General features: G+C 46.1%; 1 protein-coding gene across 5 annotated transcripts in view; it reads left to right on the top strand.

The window, feature by feature from the left end:
• Positions 1 to 7,245: 7,245 nt before the first annotated feature.
• The window catches only part of ME3 (malic enzyme 3), a 179,624-nt gene continuing 168,644 nt past the window's right edge, over positions 7,246 to 18,225 (top strand). The window contains exons 1-2 of one of the 5 annotated variants that reach the window (XM_023645604.2): positions 7,246 to 7,692; positions 8,064 to 8,261. In XM_023645604.2, coding sequence (XP_023501372.1) covers positions 8,079 to 8,261 — 183 coding nt within the window. In that variant the 5' untranslated portion in view covers positions 7,246 to 7,692; positions 8,064 to 8,078. Of the gene's footprint in view, positions 7,743 to 8,063; positions 8,262 to 18,225 lie in introns of all 5 variants that reach the window. The other 4 variants (XM_023645605.2, XM_005611983.4, XM_070274195.1 and 1 more) reach the window with 4 other exon arrangements.

Here is an 18,225-nt window from a genome sequence, read left to right on the forward strand (position 1 = left end):
AATAATTAATATTTATTGAAGATTTACTCCATACCAGGTATTTTGTCCTCACAATCACCTTATGAGTTAAGTACTATTATGATCATCCTAATTTTATAAATAAGAAAACTGAGGTTCAGAAAGATCAAGTAAATCCCTCAGGATCACACAGCTAAGTGAGTGGCAGAGCTGGGATCCAAACCCAGGTGTATTTGACTCTAGAGAGCAAGGTCTTAGCCACTATACAAAGAACTTGAAACTTGTATTGACAAAAATCTGAGACCACAACCTGAAATAGCAACCTTGGTTTATATCCTGTATTTTATTGTGCAAATTAAAGTGTTAAGTAACATGCTGATGGAGCTCCAGTCTCAAAACCTGCTTTGAAACAGCAGGGTCAAGCCTATAAAATAACAAAAAAGTGTGTATCTAATTCTGACGCCCGAAAAGCAAAAAACTGTGTCTCCTGCCCCTATCACTTGGATGCCACTTGATCAGTCTCCGCTTTTACCTCTTATCAGCCAGTCTTAGATCTGAAACCACGTCCCAGGTTCAAGCTAAGGAGAACTGAACTCACCTGCTCTGAGGAGCGCGCATATTCCTGATAATGAGTGGCCTTCAGGGAACAATTAGTATGACCTGGAGGGAGAAACATGGGACTTTTTGCTCAGAATCCACACTCAGTTTCACAGCCCAGTGCATGCTTCCTCTGTGGGCTGCCTGATGACACAGGCGACAGCCAGTGCAATAATAAACTCCACAAGCTGAAGCTCCAACCTGTGAGTCCACAAAGGAAACCAATTACATCTCTTTGAGAGAGGGCTCAGTGAATCCAGCAGGGGGATTTGAGGCTGAATAGGAGCTGAGGGGAGGGGTTGAGTGGTTAAATCTTGTGAGAAAGGAAAACAAAAATCAACTGAAGTGATAAAGAGCTGAAGAGAACCCAGGTTCACTAGGAACAGTCTGTTAATCTCAACAATGATATATACATATATAAAACATACTTTAAAAACACTGAAAATAAATATAATCCAAACTCTAATGAGAACCTCAGGATTCCTCCAGAAAGCTGACGATTTTTGTCCCACTGAGAAATAAGACCATCAACAGGGAAAGCCATTTTCTCCCCATCGTGGAAGTGCATTGGGACTGTGCAAAGTCCGTGAGGAAGCGGGAGGAGATGCTCATCACAGTTTAACAAGCTTGGAGCCAAGCAGTGAAGGAGCCGGAGAAGCAGCTGGCGGCAGGGGTCAGCCAGTGCAGGGGATGCTGAATGGGCCAGATGGGCGAATCACACTGTGGACAAAGAGCCCTTCCCTTACCCCACTGGGCCACCACCCTGACCTCTAAACAAACACTGAGGGCACAAATTTGTTCCCCCTTATCAGCTGCTTAGCTCAGCAGCTGCTGTCATGGATTTCTGTTTCCATGTCTTGCCTTTTTCAAACAGTTGGCTTTTTGTCTAACTTGTGTGTGAGGAAGGAGGAGGCTGAGCAGCCGGGAACAGAATGGAGGATCGTGTGGTGGCTGTCAGAGGACTGAGTGCTTGAAGAGAGTGTTTCAAGAGGGGCAGAAAATAGTCTTTTTAAACAACCTCTGGGAAATCCGCAGGCCTAGGAAACACACAACAAGTGCTGGTTGCTCGTTCTCTCCCTGGCCACTCTGATCAAGGCTATTTTCTTCTTGGAATTCCTGTTGCAGGACGGAAGTGGGAGCATGTATGAAATGGATTATAAATTTTTTGTGCCTAAACCGGCCGTGAAAGTAAGGGCTGGCCCGTAGGCCAAGGCAGGAAGGGAATCAGGTCTATTGAGGATTAGCTGCAGAACTAAATGAGAATCAGGCGGAAGGTCTGATGAGAAAGAAATGCAGTGTGCTGTATGCTTCTATCCGGAAGCAATTATGTTTGGGACAACAGCTACTTGGGTAGAAGGCTGAACAAATTTAAACACAAAGATTTCAAAATGTTTTTGTGACAACAGTATGCAGGGATAACTGAGTCTGGTGGGCCACCTCTATTAGAAATGTGGTTACTTCAAAGATATTCTGTTCTTGTTAAAACTGGGTATTAAAAACTTATGGCAATGCAACTGAAGAATAGAGAAACAGAATGCAATGCAATAGAAAAATAAGAAACATGTTTTCTTTTGCTACCCAACAAAATTACTGTTTCATTTCTCCTTGTGGCATTTTCCAAATGTTGGAGGACTGTTTATTCTCACTCAATGGGACAGGGGGAGGGTGACAGGGAGGTGAGGAGAGGGAGAGAAGAGAGCGAGAGAATCAGTTCCCCTGGAGTCAGCTCCAAGGGCCAGGGGTCAGAGGCATCAGATGCGAAGGCTCCATGGCCCCACTCACTCCTCTGCATCCTTTTCTAATTCAGGCCCCTCTATGCCACTTTGTCCTTCCCTATGCAGTGAATCAGTTCAGTTCAGTAGGCGTGTATTGCACAGAACCCTGTGCTAGGTGCCCTGTAGGATGCAAGGCTGAAGAGTAACGGTGAGGACGATGACTGGACATCGGACGACCACTGTCCCTTTAGTGCTCACCTGCACCAGGCCTGGCTAAGCACTTCCCAAATGTCAGCCCTTAGTGTCCTGGTGACCACCATGGCCTCTGGTACTGGGTTAAATCCTGGCCCACATCTGGTGAGTTATTTGATTTCTCCACGTTTTGTTTCCTCACCTGTAAAATTGGAGATAATAATTGTACCAACCTGTATCAGGCAGGGTTCCATCAAGAAGACCAGATGGCACTAGGTGTATCTCAATAAAGAGAATTTAATAGAACGAACTGGTTTCACAGGTGCTAGCAGGCAGAATGAGAAGGAAGGGAGTGCTGCAGCAACCACAGATGGTAACCAAGGGAAGTAGCTCCTGTCTCTAAGGCTGGAGGAACAAGGGTAAGAGGCTGGGACCATCAGAGGCTGCACACACGGAGGAAAAGACCCACTGATGGGTGTGCAGGGGCCTGGTGAGGACAGGGTGAGGCTGGTTCTAGAATGCAGAAGAGGCTAGGACCAACAGCTGACGGAGGGTGAAGGGCTGTGGCTGGGGTGGGGGAATACTGAAAGGAAATAACAGCAAGCAACAGAAGGGAAGAAATCTTCCCTCTCCAGCCCTCGAGCTCCTTCTAGTGCCCCCATTCGCAGAAATTAACATGAAACCTGCTGCCAAAGAAGTGCTTCACAGAGTCCATGTTCCAGCATCAACCAGAGCATAGGAAGGTTGATGTGGAGCTGAGAGAAATAGTTTAATAACCAGTTTCACATTTCATAGAAATATTATGGGATTAAGTGAGTTAATATTTATAAACCCCTAGAACAGTGCTTGGCATGTAGTAACCGCACTATGATGCACTTAAAAAAAACAAATAAATACACTAATCCACCAAAAACCAATGTGGGAAGTACTATTAGGATCCCAGAAACCAGCCCCGCGGCTGAGTGGGTAAGTTCGTGCACTCTGCTTCAGCAGCCCGGGGTTCATTCGTTCGGATCCTGGGTGCAGACCTATACACTGCTCACCAGGCCATGTTCTGGCAGCATCCCACATAGAACAACTAGAATGACCTACAACTAGGATATACAACTATGTACTGGGGCTTTGGCGAGAAAAAAAAACCCAGGAAGATTGGCAACAGATATTAGCTCAGGGCCAATCTTCCTCACCAAAAAAAAGCAAAAACAAAACAGAATCCTAGTTTTATCCATGAAGACAATGGGGCTTGAAGAGGTCACATAGAATGCCTAAGGTCACACAAACTCATCACTGGTGAAGTCAGGTCTGTCTAAATCCAAAGCTGTTGCTTTTATCTTTATGAGTCCCTTTGAGGCTCAGAGAAGACAGGCACATAAATAAACTACTTCACACAGAGATAGACCAGAAAAATGTAATAGGAAAGATACAAATAACAGAATTTGGGGAGCATGTGGGAGGAAGGGGAAGCTGCTTGGTGGCTGGAGAACCTGGGAAGACTTGTTGGAGGATGTGGTGTTGAGCAGAGTTGTGAAGAAAGGACACGGCTTCAACTGGGAGTTGCTGGGAGCAGAGAAAACCGAGCAAAGAGCAGAGCGCAGGGCATGTACTTGGAGTGGTGAGCACGGGGACAAGGAGGAGATCAACGTCCCTCAGCACTGTCCTCTGGCGTAAACAATAGAGTTGAAGTATCTCCAAATATTACTAGCAGCAATGGGGATGAAAGAGTTCTTTTAGGGCAAGCATAAACATGAAATATTGTATAGAATAATATACATTTGTGAGTCAATGGGATTAACCAAAAACTAGTGATTTTTTTCATGCACCTTCATTTTTTAAACCCATATGTAGGGTCATTAAAATCTGCTTACAAAAGGCAAATGGTCTTGTTTCAATATAGCCAACTAAACTAAAACTCTAATTTGAATCTACTTTGATGCCTTTTTAACAACGTACCAAATTTGGTTTTGGTCAAGTCTACTCCGTGGAAGGTTATGCACAAATTTGATTCATATCAATTTTATTTAATTTAACAAGCTGAGTACATCTTTAGTGCTGGGCACTGTCCCAGGTACTGGAGATACAAAGAATTGTAAACGGTGGTTCCAGTCCTTAAGGAACTTAATCTAGGAGCAACGGATGGATATGCAAATCTCTGTAATCAGAATGGAAAAGCAACGGTGCTATGTGAACTGAGAATCCGGCAACTCCAGTCTCAGAGGATGGGAATGGGATTCCTTCCCTGGCAGCCCAGGAAGCAACATTACAATCATGGCAGCAGTCAGTAAACGGGATGTGAAGGGAGAGGGGCCGAGACAAACTATGGAGACTCATTAGTTCTACTTAGTGCTGGACCAGACCATAGGGCTGGCTAGCTAAGGAAGTCGGAGTTATATGGAGTTGGAAGAAGTTCTAGAATGCCTTCATGGCTCTGAACCTGGCTTCTGTAATCCCATGTTCAGCTCTAAAAGTAAGGAAGTTACTGTGAAACCAGAGATGGGAACCTCAGTGCCAATAATAATAGCTAACAGTCTCTGAGCACTTTAATATAAAATGAGTATTGTATATAGACTTGTAGTTACTAGTGCCTAGGAACACTTCTCTCTTCTTCCTTTTAGCAGTAGACCACCCCTCCCCCCCCCCCCCCCCCCCCCACCGCACTGAGCTTTAGTAGAGCACATACCAGCTTTTCCCCCAGAGACTATATTTTCCAGGCTTCCTTATAGTTTGATGTGACCATGTGACTTAAGTTTTCACCAACAGAATGTGAGTAGAAGTAACGTGTGCCGATTCCACGTCACTTCCCCGAGGGAGAATTGCTTGCCTTCCACTTCCTCTTCCCCCTCTCCGCCGGCTGGGATGCCAATGTGGTATTAGTGCTTCCGTGGAGAGGAGGACAATGCCTGGAGAAAGAACCTGGGTCCCTGGACAGCTCTGTGGAAGACAGTGGTCACCTCCTCTTGCCCCTACCTTCTGTTGCTGCACCTGAACCTGACTTTAGCACTTTCCTTTACTGTGGCCAAAGATCAAACACGGCCAAGAGAAAAACAGTGTTGTTAGGATTACGTCTGGGTTAAGAGAATATAGGCCATAGGTGGGGACACTCAAGACACTCATATGTAAACTGTACATGCTTTAGTGAATAGATTGTATAAAAATTATATTGGCTTATTCAGGAATCTTTGTTCTTTACATTCTGGTTTCTAGCTGAGTTTCAAATGATCAAGCTTGCCTATTGCATGTCCTCCATCCAGGTGAGAGGAAGTTCGTTGTATCGAGCAAAGGCAGATTCGTTCAACAAACGGTTTTTGAAGATTTGCTTTGTGCCAGCTACCAAGGATGGTAGCGCACACACGCACGCGCGCACACACACACACGCACAGTCTATACCCTCAAGATGTTTGTCACTTGGTAGGAACATGTGCAAATATAAAAACAGTGTGGGGAGGAAAGTATCAGTTAATACTCTTGGTTGCAAGCAACCAAAAATCTGATTCAAACTGGTTTACAAACAAAAAAAGATCAGTTATGGGTTTCTGTAAATGTTCGGTCCAAGGGTAAACTTGACTTCAGGCATTTACACTCTACTGAGTTATAATCTCCATGGACCAGGCCGGGAATCTGTATTTTGCTCCCACCCCATTCCCTCACCAGGTAACTTCGATCGTGTTTTGGAAAGCTCTGTTTTCTACAGATCACTAGAGCTGCAAGTTGGAGACCAGACCGGAGAGGGGAGGGACTGATGGAGGGGATGAGCATTCCTGAGGGAGAGGAGGGAATCCTAAATCCAGACAGGGGCAGCCCTGAGCACCATGATACCTGTGTTGTACTTAGAACAGGGCCAGAGTGCTCATTCTGAAGGCTGCCTGCCTGGGCAGGTTTGAACGGGAGTCAGTTGAAGACCACGCCATCTGTCTGGCAGTCAGTCCGAGGGTTCAAATCCTTATTAAAGTGGTTGGCACTTCCCTTCATTCACTCAACAACTATTTATTGTGCAACTGCACACTAGGCTACCAGGCTGTGAGCTAGGCAGTGAGGATTCAGGGGTTTACAGGCAAAGAGCCTTTCCTCATGAAGCTTATATTCTAGGGGGAGACAGACAATAAACAATTAGAAAAACGAGCTAATTATTGGTTGTGTTAAGTTCTATGAAGGGAAAAACCCTTCACTATATAGTCCCTAGTGGAGCGGTATTGGATGGAGTAGAGAAAAAGCCTTTGAGTTGACAACTTTGTGGAGACCTGAGAGAATGAGCATTCTAAGCAGCAGTAATAGCAAGTGCAAAGGTCCTGAGGTGGGAGGGAACTGGATGGGGTGGAAACACAGGAAGAGCAAGTGTGGCTGAAGCTCAGTGAGGCAGAGAGTGGTTTAAGATGAGCCTGAAAAACTTAGCAGGAGCAGACTATGGGATAACCCGTAGGCCCCCAAAAGAGTTTGAATTTTACTCCACATACAATAAAATGTTCACTTTAAAAGAAATCTCCTGGCTCCTGCGGGGAGACAACGTACAATTAAATTCAAGATTTGACTGACCTCAAGGTCTTTGTCTGTCCTCAACCCTTCATGGCAGGCTCCATTTGGTCCCCAGGAGCCCTCTTAGTAACTGTGGACCCTGTATCAGTGATGTCCAACAGAACTGTCCACAAAGATGGAAATGTTCCATACCTGTGCTCTCCAATGCCATAGCTATCATGTGCAAGTGGCTCTTGAGCACGTGAAATACAGTTATTGTGACTGAGGAACTGGATTTTTTATTTCATTCCATTTAAATTAGCATATTTAAATTTATAGAGTCACATGTGGCCAAGGCTATTGTACTGACAGCACGACGCAACACCGAGCACTAGACGCCTGAGAATTTCTACTCTGAAGACTGAAACCAGGGCCTTCCTCAAATGGGAGAGTAAGAGGGTATGTTGATCCCTAAACGCTAACCCCGCCTGTGGGTTTGTTCAGCTCGTCCAGATGGAGAGGCCTGGGGGCATTCTGAGGTTCCTGTTGTCCCTGGGGAGGCACGTGCATGCGGTTAAGCAGCGCCCCACGCGCGTCCTCAGGGGAAGCCCCGCACTGCGAACGAAGGTTTCGGGACCGCTCTCTCTGGAACCCACCAGCCTCGCGCTCTCACGGCCGCCGGCGCGGTGCAGCCATTGGCAGGAGGGGAACAACGCACTGCAGCGTCTCGCCCCGCCTGCCCCGCAGCGGGGCCGCATAGACATCAGCTCCGGGAGCAGCGCAGGTGGGCTGGGGCAGGAGGGGACCGAGGCAAGCCACCGAGCGGGCGTGGAGGTTCGGGGACCCTTCGGCGCGCAGTCGCCTCTTTCTCGCGGGGATGGGGCGGGGGTGACGCGGGCTGTCGCCTGCACAGACTCTGCTTCCTGGCTTGCTTTCGCTTTGCCCCGCGCTTGGCGAGGCCTGCGCACCGCAAGCGAGCGGAGAGAGCCGCGCAGGTGGCCGCCGAGGAAGGGCGGGGGCTGGCGCCTTTAACCGTTGGGAACCCCCTCTCCTCTCCTGGGGACGCGTCCCCGGCTCAGGCTCGGCGTCCTGCGGCGCACGTGGGGCCTGGCCGGCCGGAAGGCGCCCCTGACCTTGGTTTCCCCCCGGTGCCAGGTCTGAGCCAGGACCATGGGCGCTGCGCTGGGCACGAGCGCGCGGCTGGTTCTGCGGCCGGGCCTGGCCTGCGGCGCCGTCCCGCGCTGGGCGCCCTCCGCGCCCGCCCGAGGCTGCCACTCCAAGCCCGGCCCAGCGCGCTCTGTGCCCCTGAAGAAGCGCGGATACGATGTCACCAGGAACCCGCATCTCAACAAGGTAACGTCCGGGAGGCGAGCCGCGATCCCGGGGCAGGCAGGGAGGGGCGCCCCGCCTCCTGGGCCTGGGGAGGATCCTCCCACGCGCCCTTCCAGCGTTTTTCCATTTTTGCCTTGCAGAGGCTTGGGGTAACTCGGTTTGGCTTTTTTTTTTTAATCCCTCTTCTGCGTGGAAAGAGGTGAGCAGTAATGGGGGAGCCTAATTTCTTGGAAAGAACAATATAGACTGAGTTAAGGTCCTTGTGGCCGGTCCGACCTCGGGTCGGATCTCCCCTTGATGCTTACCACTTCTCTTGATCTCGAGCAGTTCCTTTCAGCTGTCAGTCCAAGTTTCCTTATTTGTAAAACAGAGACAGTTGTCTCAGGAGTGTTGTGAGATTTTAAGAGAAAATGGAGGTAAGAGTTCTTAGCACCGTGCCTGACACCCAGAGAGAACAAATGTCTCCTGTGGTTATAATTATTATTCTAAGAAAAAAGATTAATTTGAGAGCAGGGACAAGAAAGTCTAGAATTGTAGAACGTTTAGACCTTGAAGGGGCATCATAAATCCTAATTCCAACCTCTCCTTTTAAAGATGAGAAAATAAGACAAAGGGAACTTGTCCAAGGTCACCAGCTAGTTAGTTCTGGCAGCTCTGCCACTGGAATCCACATATGGATCTCCGGCGCTTCCGTCCAGTTCAGCCCACTGCTGACTCAGTGCGCCGGTCCGCACACATTTGTTTCCAGGAGTTGAGTTTAGTATCATTAGTTCAGAGGACTGAGCTGAGAAAGATAGAATGATGTTAAAACCCAGGAAGCAAGAGGTCTGAATTTTGAGGCCTGTCTTCCTACACCTCCTCAAATTGACTTGGGCATCTCATTTAATTTCTCTAAGGTTCAGCTTTCTCCTGCCTATGAGAGACCCACCGTTCCTGCCTCATTTGGTTATTGTGACAATCAAATGAATTACTGAATTTAAAATCCTATTTTAAATTCTATAAAGTCCTTGATAAATAAGTACTACAAAATAAAACTTTAATAATTTTTTGGACTCGGGATAATGAAATTCAAGTGAGGAAATATGTGTGGAAAAGGTGTTTTTGAGAAATTAGAACAATTATATAGATGCTAAGTACTGTGATTATTTCCTGAAGAAGTAATAGAAGCTAAGAAAAGTTTCTTTCAACCTCTATATATCGTACTCCCCCCTGCACCCCCCCCCCCCCCCCCGCAAAGAGACCCTAAATCCTTTGCATATGACTACTTTGGGATATTTAAAGTGTTTTATGAATTTGAATTACTTGGTAGCAGGTGTTAGAAAACTCATCTCAAAACTAGCTTGAGCAAACAAAAGGCTCCTTTAACTAAAGTTATCTAGAGGAAGGCTTATAGGCAAGGCTTGATCCAGCAGTCCAGATGGCATCCTTAAGGATGCGGGTTCTCTCTGGCTCTCTGCTCTATTTCTGCAGTGTCAGCTTCATCCTCAGGCTGCATCCAGGGGAATCTTTCACCTCGATGCTACCCCAGTCCTCCATCTCCTGTTCTCACACCACACCATTCAGGGATAAAGACACTTTCTGCTGGTAGCTCCTGTGGAAAAGAAAAGACACTTTCTCTGAAACCTCAGAAAAAGAATCCCTCTGTCTCATTGATTCCAGTTGGATTCTCTTCTCCTCCCCAAACCAGTCACCATAACTTAAACCAGTCAGGGCCCACCGCTGGAGCTAAAAATAGGGTCTAAGGTGGGGCCACTCATACCAACTGGTTTAGAATAAGGGATGTGGTTCCCCCACAGTAAATCTGTGTTCTGTCCTCAGAAGAAGGAGGGCCAGATGCTGGAAAGCGAAACAATAAATTCCCACTACAGACTTGAACTGTTCTGACAATAACTGCCTTAGATGTACTGGCACCTTACGAATCAGCACTTACTGCTTTGTGAATAGTTAAAAAAATAAACGAAGGGCTCGAATGTCTTTTGTTTTAGTCCTAGGCTTAGGGCTCCCTAAAAGCACTCTTGCCCCTATGCCTTGTCCCTTGATGTAAATTTTTTCCTCCTAGATTTGTCTGTAAATCTAGGGGACCTGACCTTTCCATGACGTTCATATTATTTTGTGTATCCCTGTAGGCAGTAGATGCCGACCTGGGCTAAGGAGGGTATCTCGGGTGATGCTGAGAAGGCCTGTGGGCATCCCCCACTCACCCTGGGGTGGGAGGGGAAGCACTGGAGGAGCAGCACTGCCGGGGAGCTGCTGCAGATGCCCTGTCCTTCCCCCCGGGAGTGCCACCTATTGCTGTCCCGTTGACCTCCAGCGATCAGATCAGAAAGTCTCCAGGGAAGGCGTGAAGCTTGGCATTTTCCGTCAGCCAGATGGGGAGACTTACTGAATTAAACAGAACAACTGAGATTATCACTGAGAGAAAAAAAGAGAAGGGCAGCTTTGAAAGGGAAGCTGTGTTTAGTGGGGGAGTCTGTGGGTGGAACTTTTTTTTTTCCTGCGAGACTTGTGAGCTCCTCCAGCGCAGGGACTGAGTTTCATGCATTTGTGGCCGACCCAGGATAGTTCCTGAAGGATCTAGCAAGGACATGAACGTGAAAATTAACCTTACATTCTAGGAATGTGTTCACTAGATTGGCGTCCCACTTTTGACAGATCAGGAGAGGCATTTAAGTTGAAGCTTGAAGGCAGAGGGTGTCAGGAGGTGGGATTCTCCGAGAGAAGAGCTGCTGAACAGGCCAAGCATCGTGCTGCTGTGCAGTCACTGGGGCGGGTCCCAGCTCTGTCATACGCTTGCTGTGTGATCTGTGATGAATCCCATGAGCATCTCCAGATACCATGTCACACCACAGCTGTGAGGATTGTGGGAGATAGCCCCTGTGAAACATTTTGGAAACTGCAAGGTGCTAAATATTAGATGATTATGTTGACAGTTCCTAGAATTGGGATCAGAAGGGCCCTAAGAGATGATCTAGTTGGAAATTGTTCAGACCACAGGTCACAAACTGTGGGACAGCAAATTAGCTTAGTGGGTCTAACTGGCATTTTTATTTTAAAGAAATGGATTAGAGTACAATAAAAAAATAACAAATGCATTAAAATTAATAAAGATAAGCATTGTATCAGGTCACCTTGGGGAATGCTGCTTTTCACTGTGGATTGTAGCAAAAAAGTGTATTTGAAAACCAACGTTCTCATCCAACATCTCATTTTTAGATAAAGAGACGGGCCGAGGTCAAGCAATTCCACAGAGATTGTCCTTGGTTGCAGAAGTGGGCAGAAGCAGCCTGCCTCCTGATTTTCATTTCACTGAATAGTGATGACAGTTCCCATTCACATCTGCTTTGGCGGGTTTAGACATATTCCTGATGATAACAGAATTGGAACTAGGTGATTCCAGGAGTCTAGATTTTCTGAATGATGCAAATTCTCTAGTATATCAACTTCTATTTCCTTTTCTACTAATATTCTGCCTTTCTTTTAAAATTTACATTATGACCTCTTCTATTGTTCATGTAGATTTTGGCAATGGAGTAAATCTTTGATTACATATTACAAGATATCAGCCATATTTTACTCACATGAAGAGGAAACTATGAACACCATTTTATAGTGGTGTCTTCATAGGCAGGTATTATCCCCATTCTAGCAATGTCGCAAGGGGCCCATCAAAATGTTTCTGGCCTCAGCTTTCCTGTAGCCTCTTTTGGGGAGGGCTATCCTACCCCCCATCCCCAAACTAGGTTTGAGTCCCCTCCCACTTGTCGTATCACTCTGTGTTTGTTTCTTCTGGGCACTGAGCACTCTGTCACAATGGCTGGGCCTTGAGCACCTTGAGGACAGAGACTCTGTCTTGTCACATGACACTTGCTTTGTGTGACTTGAGATGCTCAATAAATATTTGCTCTTTAAATGATCTCGATCAAGTCATGATCCCTTCCCCCTCAACTCTATTGATCTTAATGTTACTTCTTTACAGTGAGCCTAATGTTCTCATTGCCGAGAGAAGTGCCTACAAATGGTCCATTTGGAGGAAATACACCTACTTGACCCAAATCTTCCCAGACTTCAGGGCATTTCATTGCAAGGGGGGTGTATAATTTCCCAGAATGCGTCAGCCTCCCCCTTTGACCCACATGCGAGTGATGATTTTGCTGTAAACGTCCACCTGCTTCTCTGCACTTTTTTGATCTCTTGAGTTTGATAGTGAGGGAAAGAATGAGTGGAAAGGGTGCTTAGTTGGATCACTGTTATTATGGACCAGTGCATTTCATGCACAGGCCCTTAGCAACTGCAAGGCAGTGCAGGTGACCGCCTTCCCGCATGGACTTGATGTGTTTAGATCAGTGAATGTGTAAAAGCTTGGTGGCCAGCACTGCAGGGTTGGCTGCACAGCTGAGGCTACACAGGTTTCAGCTCAATCCCTTCCATATTCAGGGGTGATTTATTAGACTCCCACACAGCTAGGATTTGCCTTTGATTAAAGGATATGTTTTTGTTCAGTGCCAGCTTAGAGCTTGATCTTGCCTCCTTTTGGTGGGGGGAGTCTGTCATTACACACCTGACTCACCGATCAGTCAAGAGATGATAGAAGTTTGTTGGTGATGTTATTTTCTGCCTCAAAGACAGATAACATAATATGTCTTCCTGAGACCTCTGTTTCAGATGTGACGTTGAATTGGGCCTGGATTGAAAGAGATGCAATGGATTATTAAGTAAATACTCATTCCATATGCATCACTTCGCTCTAGACAAGCTTCTTGTGCAGTGACTCGGTATTAAAACTCAAATACTGCTTAGATATTTTAAGAACAAACGAGCCAAGGCAGGTTGGAATTAAATCCTTCCCTGTTCAATACTGTCCTAGCTTCGTGGAATTAATAAGCATTTGATGGTAGGGCTTTGTGCTTGGAACAGCTGAAAGAACTCGCGTTAGTTGGCTAAATGTTAGGCAACTGTAACAAAATGAATCCCAAATACAGAGGCTCAAAAAGATAGAAGCATATTTTTCTCTCATGAACAAGACTGAGTGGCCAATCACAGGTTGATATGTGGCTCGATTTTGTTACTCTGCCATCGCCAGTGTGCATCTTACATTTCGTGGTCCAAGACGGCTGCCCAAGCCTCTGCTGTCAGTTCCATACAGAAGCCAGTGGGAAGGCGAAATGCCTTTTTTTTTCTTTTTTTTTTTTTTTTAAAGATTTTATTTTTTTTTTCTTTTTCTCCCCAAAGCCCCCCAGTACATAGTTGTATATTCTTCGTTGTGGGTCCTTCTAGTTGTAGCATGTGGGACGCTGCCTCAGCGTGGTTTGATGAGCAGTGCCATGTCCGTGCCCAGGATTCGAACCAACGAAACACTGGGCCGCCTGCAGCGGAGCGCACAGACTTAACCACTCGGCCACGGGGCCAGCCCCCGAAATGCCTTTTAAGAGCACAATTTGGACGTTGCTAATGTTACTTCCACTCGCATCCAGTTGGCTAGAACTTGGTCATCTGCCACACCTACCTGCAAGAAACCTGGCAAATGGGGGCTGGCCCCGTGGCCAAGTGGTTAAGTTCGCGTGCTCCGCTGCAGGCGGCCCAGTGTTTCGTTGGTTCGAATCCTGGGCGCGGACATGGCACTGCTCATCAAACCACGCTGAGGCAGCGTCCCACATACCACAACTAGAAGAACCCACAATGAAGAATATACAACTATGTACCGGGGGCTTTGGGGAGAAAAAGGAAAAAATAAAATCTTTAAAAAAAAAAAAAAAAAAGAAACCTGGCAAATGTAATCTTTAGCAGGGCACCCATGTATTCAGCTAAAAATTCTACACTTTAAAGAGAGAGTGGATATTGGGGAAACTGCCACGAAATGTTTATCTGAAATTTTTATTTTTTATTATCTGTTTTACTGCAACCTTTAAAATCCATCAGTTTCTCTATATCCCCACTACCACCAGCCTTGTTTAGTCCTTTATCATCTCATGTTTAGATTATGCAAGTCTCTTAATTGGTCTCCCAACTTCCAGTCTTGTTTCTTTCAATCCACTCCTCTGTGTCTGTTAACCACACCTTTAGGCTAAAACCTTGCACACATCCTTAACCACTCTTTTTCTTTCAGACCCCATATCTGATCCACCAGATAATCCTATTACTCTATCTTCACAGTAGATCTGGAATCCAGCCTCTACTCACTGTGGGTCCTATCCTGACCCCCACCACCAACGTTTCTCTGAGGGATGGCTGTAGCAGCCTCCCAGCTTGTTTCCTTGCTTTCATCAGTGCCCCTCTTGTTTATTGTCCACACAACACTCAGAGTGCTCCTTTTAAAACCAAGTTTGATCATGTCACTCTTCTGCCCAACCCTGCCACGTCCAATTCCTTACAATAATGCCTTGCCTGATTTCACCCTCTCTGACCTCATGTCTTGCTGCTCCTCAGCCTTACTCCCTGCCCAAACCCTGCCCAAACCATACTGGCCTCTTTGCTGTTCCTCAAACACTCTAAGCATGCTTCTATGTAGAGTCTTTGCACTGGCTGTTCCCCCTTCCTCAAACGCTTGTCCCCTAAAGAACCACATGGTCAACACCCTCACCTTCATTGAGGCTTCTCACTTTCACATTGAGACCTACTCTGACCATCCCACATGAAGTTGTATATGGTCCTTTCAACTCTCTTGATCCCCCTTAACATGGTCTACTTTTCCCCCATAGTATTTGATACTTCCTAATGTATATTTAATTTTCTTACTTATGTCTTGTTTATTGTTTGTATTTCCCCACTGCATTGTAAGCTCCATATAAGGAGGGATTTTTGTCTGTTTGTTCGTTGACGTATCTGGGGTACTTAGAACAGCGCCTGGATCATAGCTGGTGCTCAATAAACAGTTATTGGATGAGTGGATCATTCAGAGAGACATCTGCTGAAGCATCTTCCTCTCATCTCTTCCCTTCCATCTCCCCTTCCACTAAAGCCCCCTTCTTTCACCCTGGTGCCTCTCCTTCCCTAGTAACCCCCTCTGTGGGGTTTACCTGTCCAAGATCACCTCTATCTGGAGTGTGGATAAACTCCCGTCAGCCCTTTGTGTGCCCAGAGTCCAACTTATAGTGAAGTCTGGAGGAGCACAACACAGAGGTGTTCACTCTTTATTTCCAGTTTTACCAGCATCAACCCAGCCCTGCGGAAGAAAGAGGCCCTATTTAGGCCCGGAACCAGAGATGGATGGGGATGTTCTTGAGGCCCACAGAAAAAAAGAGGGGAGATGTCTAGGGCGTGGACCAGAGGTAGGAAACCCCAGCTTCTGTCAGCATCTCCAATTTCCTAGAACTCCCACTCTCTACTTTGCATCCTCGGAGCCCCCCTCCCTGTTCTGAACCCCCCGATTCCCTGTGCTGCAGCAGCCCTACTGAAGACAAGTGAAAGCATGTTATGGACTGAGTGCCCCCCATTCATATGTTGAAGCCGTAACTCTTAATGTGATGGTATTTGGAGATGGAGCTTGTGGGAGGTAATTAGATTATGAAGGTAGAGCCCACATGATGGGATTAATGCCCTTATACAAGAGATAGGAGAGAACCCACTCTCTCTCCCTGCCATGGAAAATACAGTGAGAAAATGGCCATCTGCAAGCCAGGAAGATGGTCCTCAACAGGAGCAGAATCAGCCAGCACCTTGATCTTGGACTTCCAGCCTCCAGAACCGTTGTTTAAGCCCCCCAGTCTATGGTGTTTGTTATGGCAACCCAAGTGGACTAAGACACTGTGCTGGGAACCCCCTCATCTCTTAGGGGTCAGAAAATGGAGGAAGTATGGGATGAGATGCCAGAAGCATAGGAGGGAGATTTGCTACTCCTGGTACCCAAAGTTGATGCTCAGAAACTGTTTTCTCATAAACATGTTGTCATAAATAGTTGAATTATTCTCCAAAGAAAGTATATTATGTGTTAGATTAGCATTTGTGTGATCATCGTGAAGATTTCAGAAATGTTGGCTTATGTTTATGAATGCTTAATTCAAAATGCAGAATGCTAAGTGGAATCTCTATCCATTTGTGTTACTGTAAAAAGATGCAACTCTGTAAAAAGACTTGGAAGTAAATGTGAAAATGATTGTGTTAGGGCAGTGGAATTATGAGAGATTTGTTTTCCTCTTTATATAGTTTTCTTTAATGTTCCCTTGTCTTTTCAATTTTACGTTACAGTTTCTGTTAGGAATTGAGTTTCTAGAGCCAAGGAAATAACATTCAGACCAATGTTTGCAAGTTGAAAGATCTGTAACACAGGGGTGGCGTTCTTATCCTGTGGAAATCTCTCTAATACAGTCTTTTCTTTTTTAAAGATTGGCACCTGAGCTAACGACTATTGCCAATCTTCTTTTTTTTTTTTTTTCTGCCTTTTCTCTAGTATGTAGTTGTATATTTTTTAGTTCTGGGTCCTTCTAGTTGTGGTATGTGGGACGTTGCCTCAACGGGCCTGAGGAGCGGTGTCATGTCCGTGGCCGGGATCCGAACCGGCGAAACCCCGGGCTGCCAAAGTGGAGCGCACGAACTTAACCAGTTGGCCATGGGGCCAGCCCCTCTCTAATATAGTCTTGTTTCAAGGTTTGCCTGCGTATAAATTGTTATCTTCTAGAGGCAATATGTTTAGATACACGTAAGAAAATGTTAACATGGGAAGCTGCCGCCTCTTCCAAAAACAGTTGTAAACAGCAATATTTAGATTATGTAAAGCAGCCCTGATGGCAAATCCCATACAGAAATACATGTGGTCTGGCTCAGTCTTGGGCCAACTGGCATCAAAACCAATCTAACCCTGGCCTCTCTATATAGAGTTTCTATGGACGTTTTTTTAGGCTCCTCTCCAATCTCTGTGTGTCCGGTTTCTCTTGGTCCTCTTGGGCCTTTGTAGGCTCTGGGGGTTATGGCTGTATTTTACTTTGCCTTTTTGTCATGTCTACCAAAGGTTTCTTTTATCATCTACCCTCTTCTCTCTAAATGCCAGTCTTACAGTGAGGGGGAAGAAAGGCCTTTTGATTCACGTGGCCATGGCAGAGCGGTCACTAATGTGCAGCACTTTTGTCTGCAAAGACGTGGATTATAGTCAGCTTCCAGACCTTCACTTTGATGTGTAGAAAGTGCATTGGGAAATCCTTTGGGGTGGGGTTCGACTGCCTCTCTGACACAGAGCACAAAAGATGCTCTATGATTGTGCGAAGAAAATCTGAGGGATATCCTACGATTAGGGGTGCCAGCGAGGTCAGCGGTTAAAAGCGTGCATTCATTCTGTACCCAAATGATTGCCTGGCAGCCTGGTTAAAGCACAGTTCCTACCAAAGGGACACGGTAGAGACTGAAATGTACTCAGTCGTTTGAGGAAGGGGATTTTTGATGGAAAGATCATCAGCTTTTGAGGAACTTGAATAAGAGACAATCAAAGCCACACTTGCTTTTAAAGGTGGTATTGAAAGCTAGAGGGACTATAGGGGATAGAGTTGAATGATTAGGAACTTGAGAATCTTATTTTTTTAAAGCATTTTGTCTGGATTCTGTATTGTTTAGTAGCAATCTCCATGAAGCCCAGAGCATGATTGGTTCTGAGACATACTCACCTGTGGTGTGGAACTCTGGGGAAGGCAGACTCTGCTAGTTCCTGTGTTTTGTTTCACTTTGCTCTTTCAGAAAACAGAAGTGGGGAGCCGCTTATGTACAAGGTGGCATCCCTTCTGAGTTATTGAGCGGTCCAGTGGCTACCCCAATAGGAGAAAGGCAGCCACTTCCCCTCACGACTAAAGTGGAGCTGGACCAGCACTCACAGTAGACAGTCTCTGTTCCCTCTTTCTCTCTCTGAAGGAGGTGTTGAGGATTCCAACCCAGATTCCATTATGCTGAATTTCCTTCAATAGTGGAATGCCTTATGGAGGGAATTCAAGTAATAATTATAGGAGCCAGCATTTTTTAGGATATACTGTTTGCCAGGAGTTGTTCTAAGCAGTTTCTAAATACTAAC

The sequence above is a fragment of the Equus caballus genome, chromosome 7 (assembly GCF_041296265.1).
Source record: "Equus caballus isolate H_3958 breed thoroughbred chromosome 7, TB-T2T, whole genome shotgun sequence".
NCBI lineage: Eukaryota > Metazoa > Chordata > Mammalia > Perissodactyla > Equidae > Equus > Equus caballus.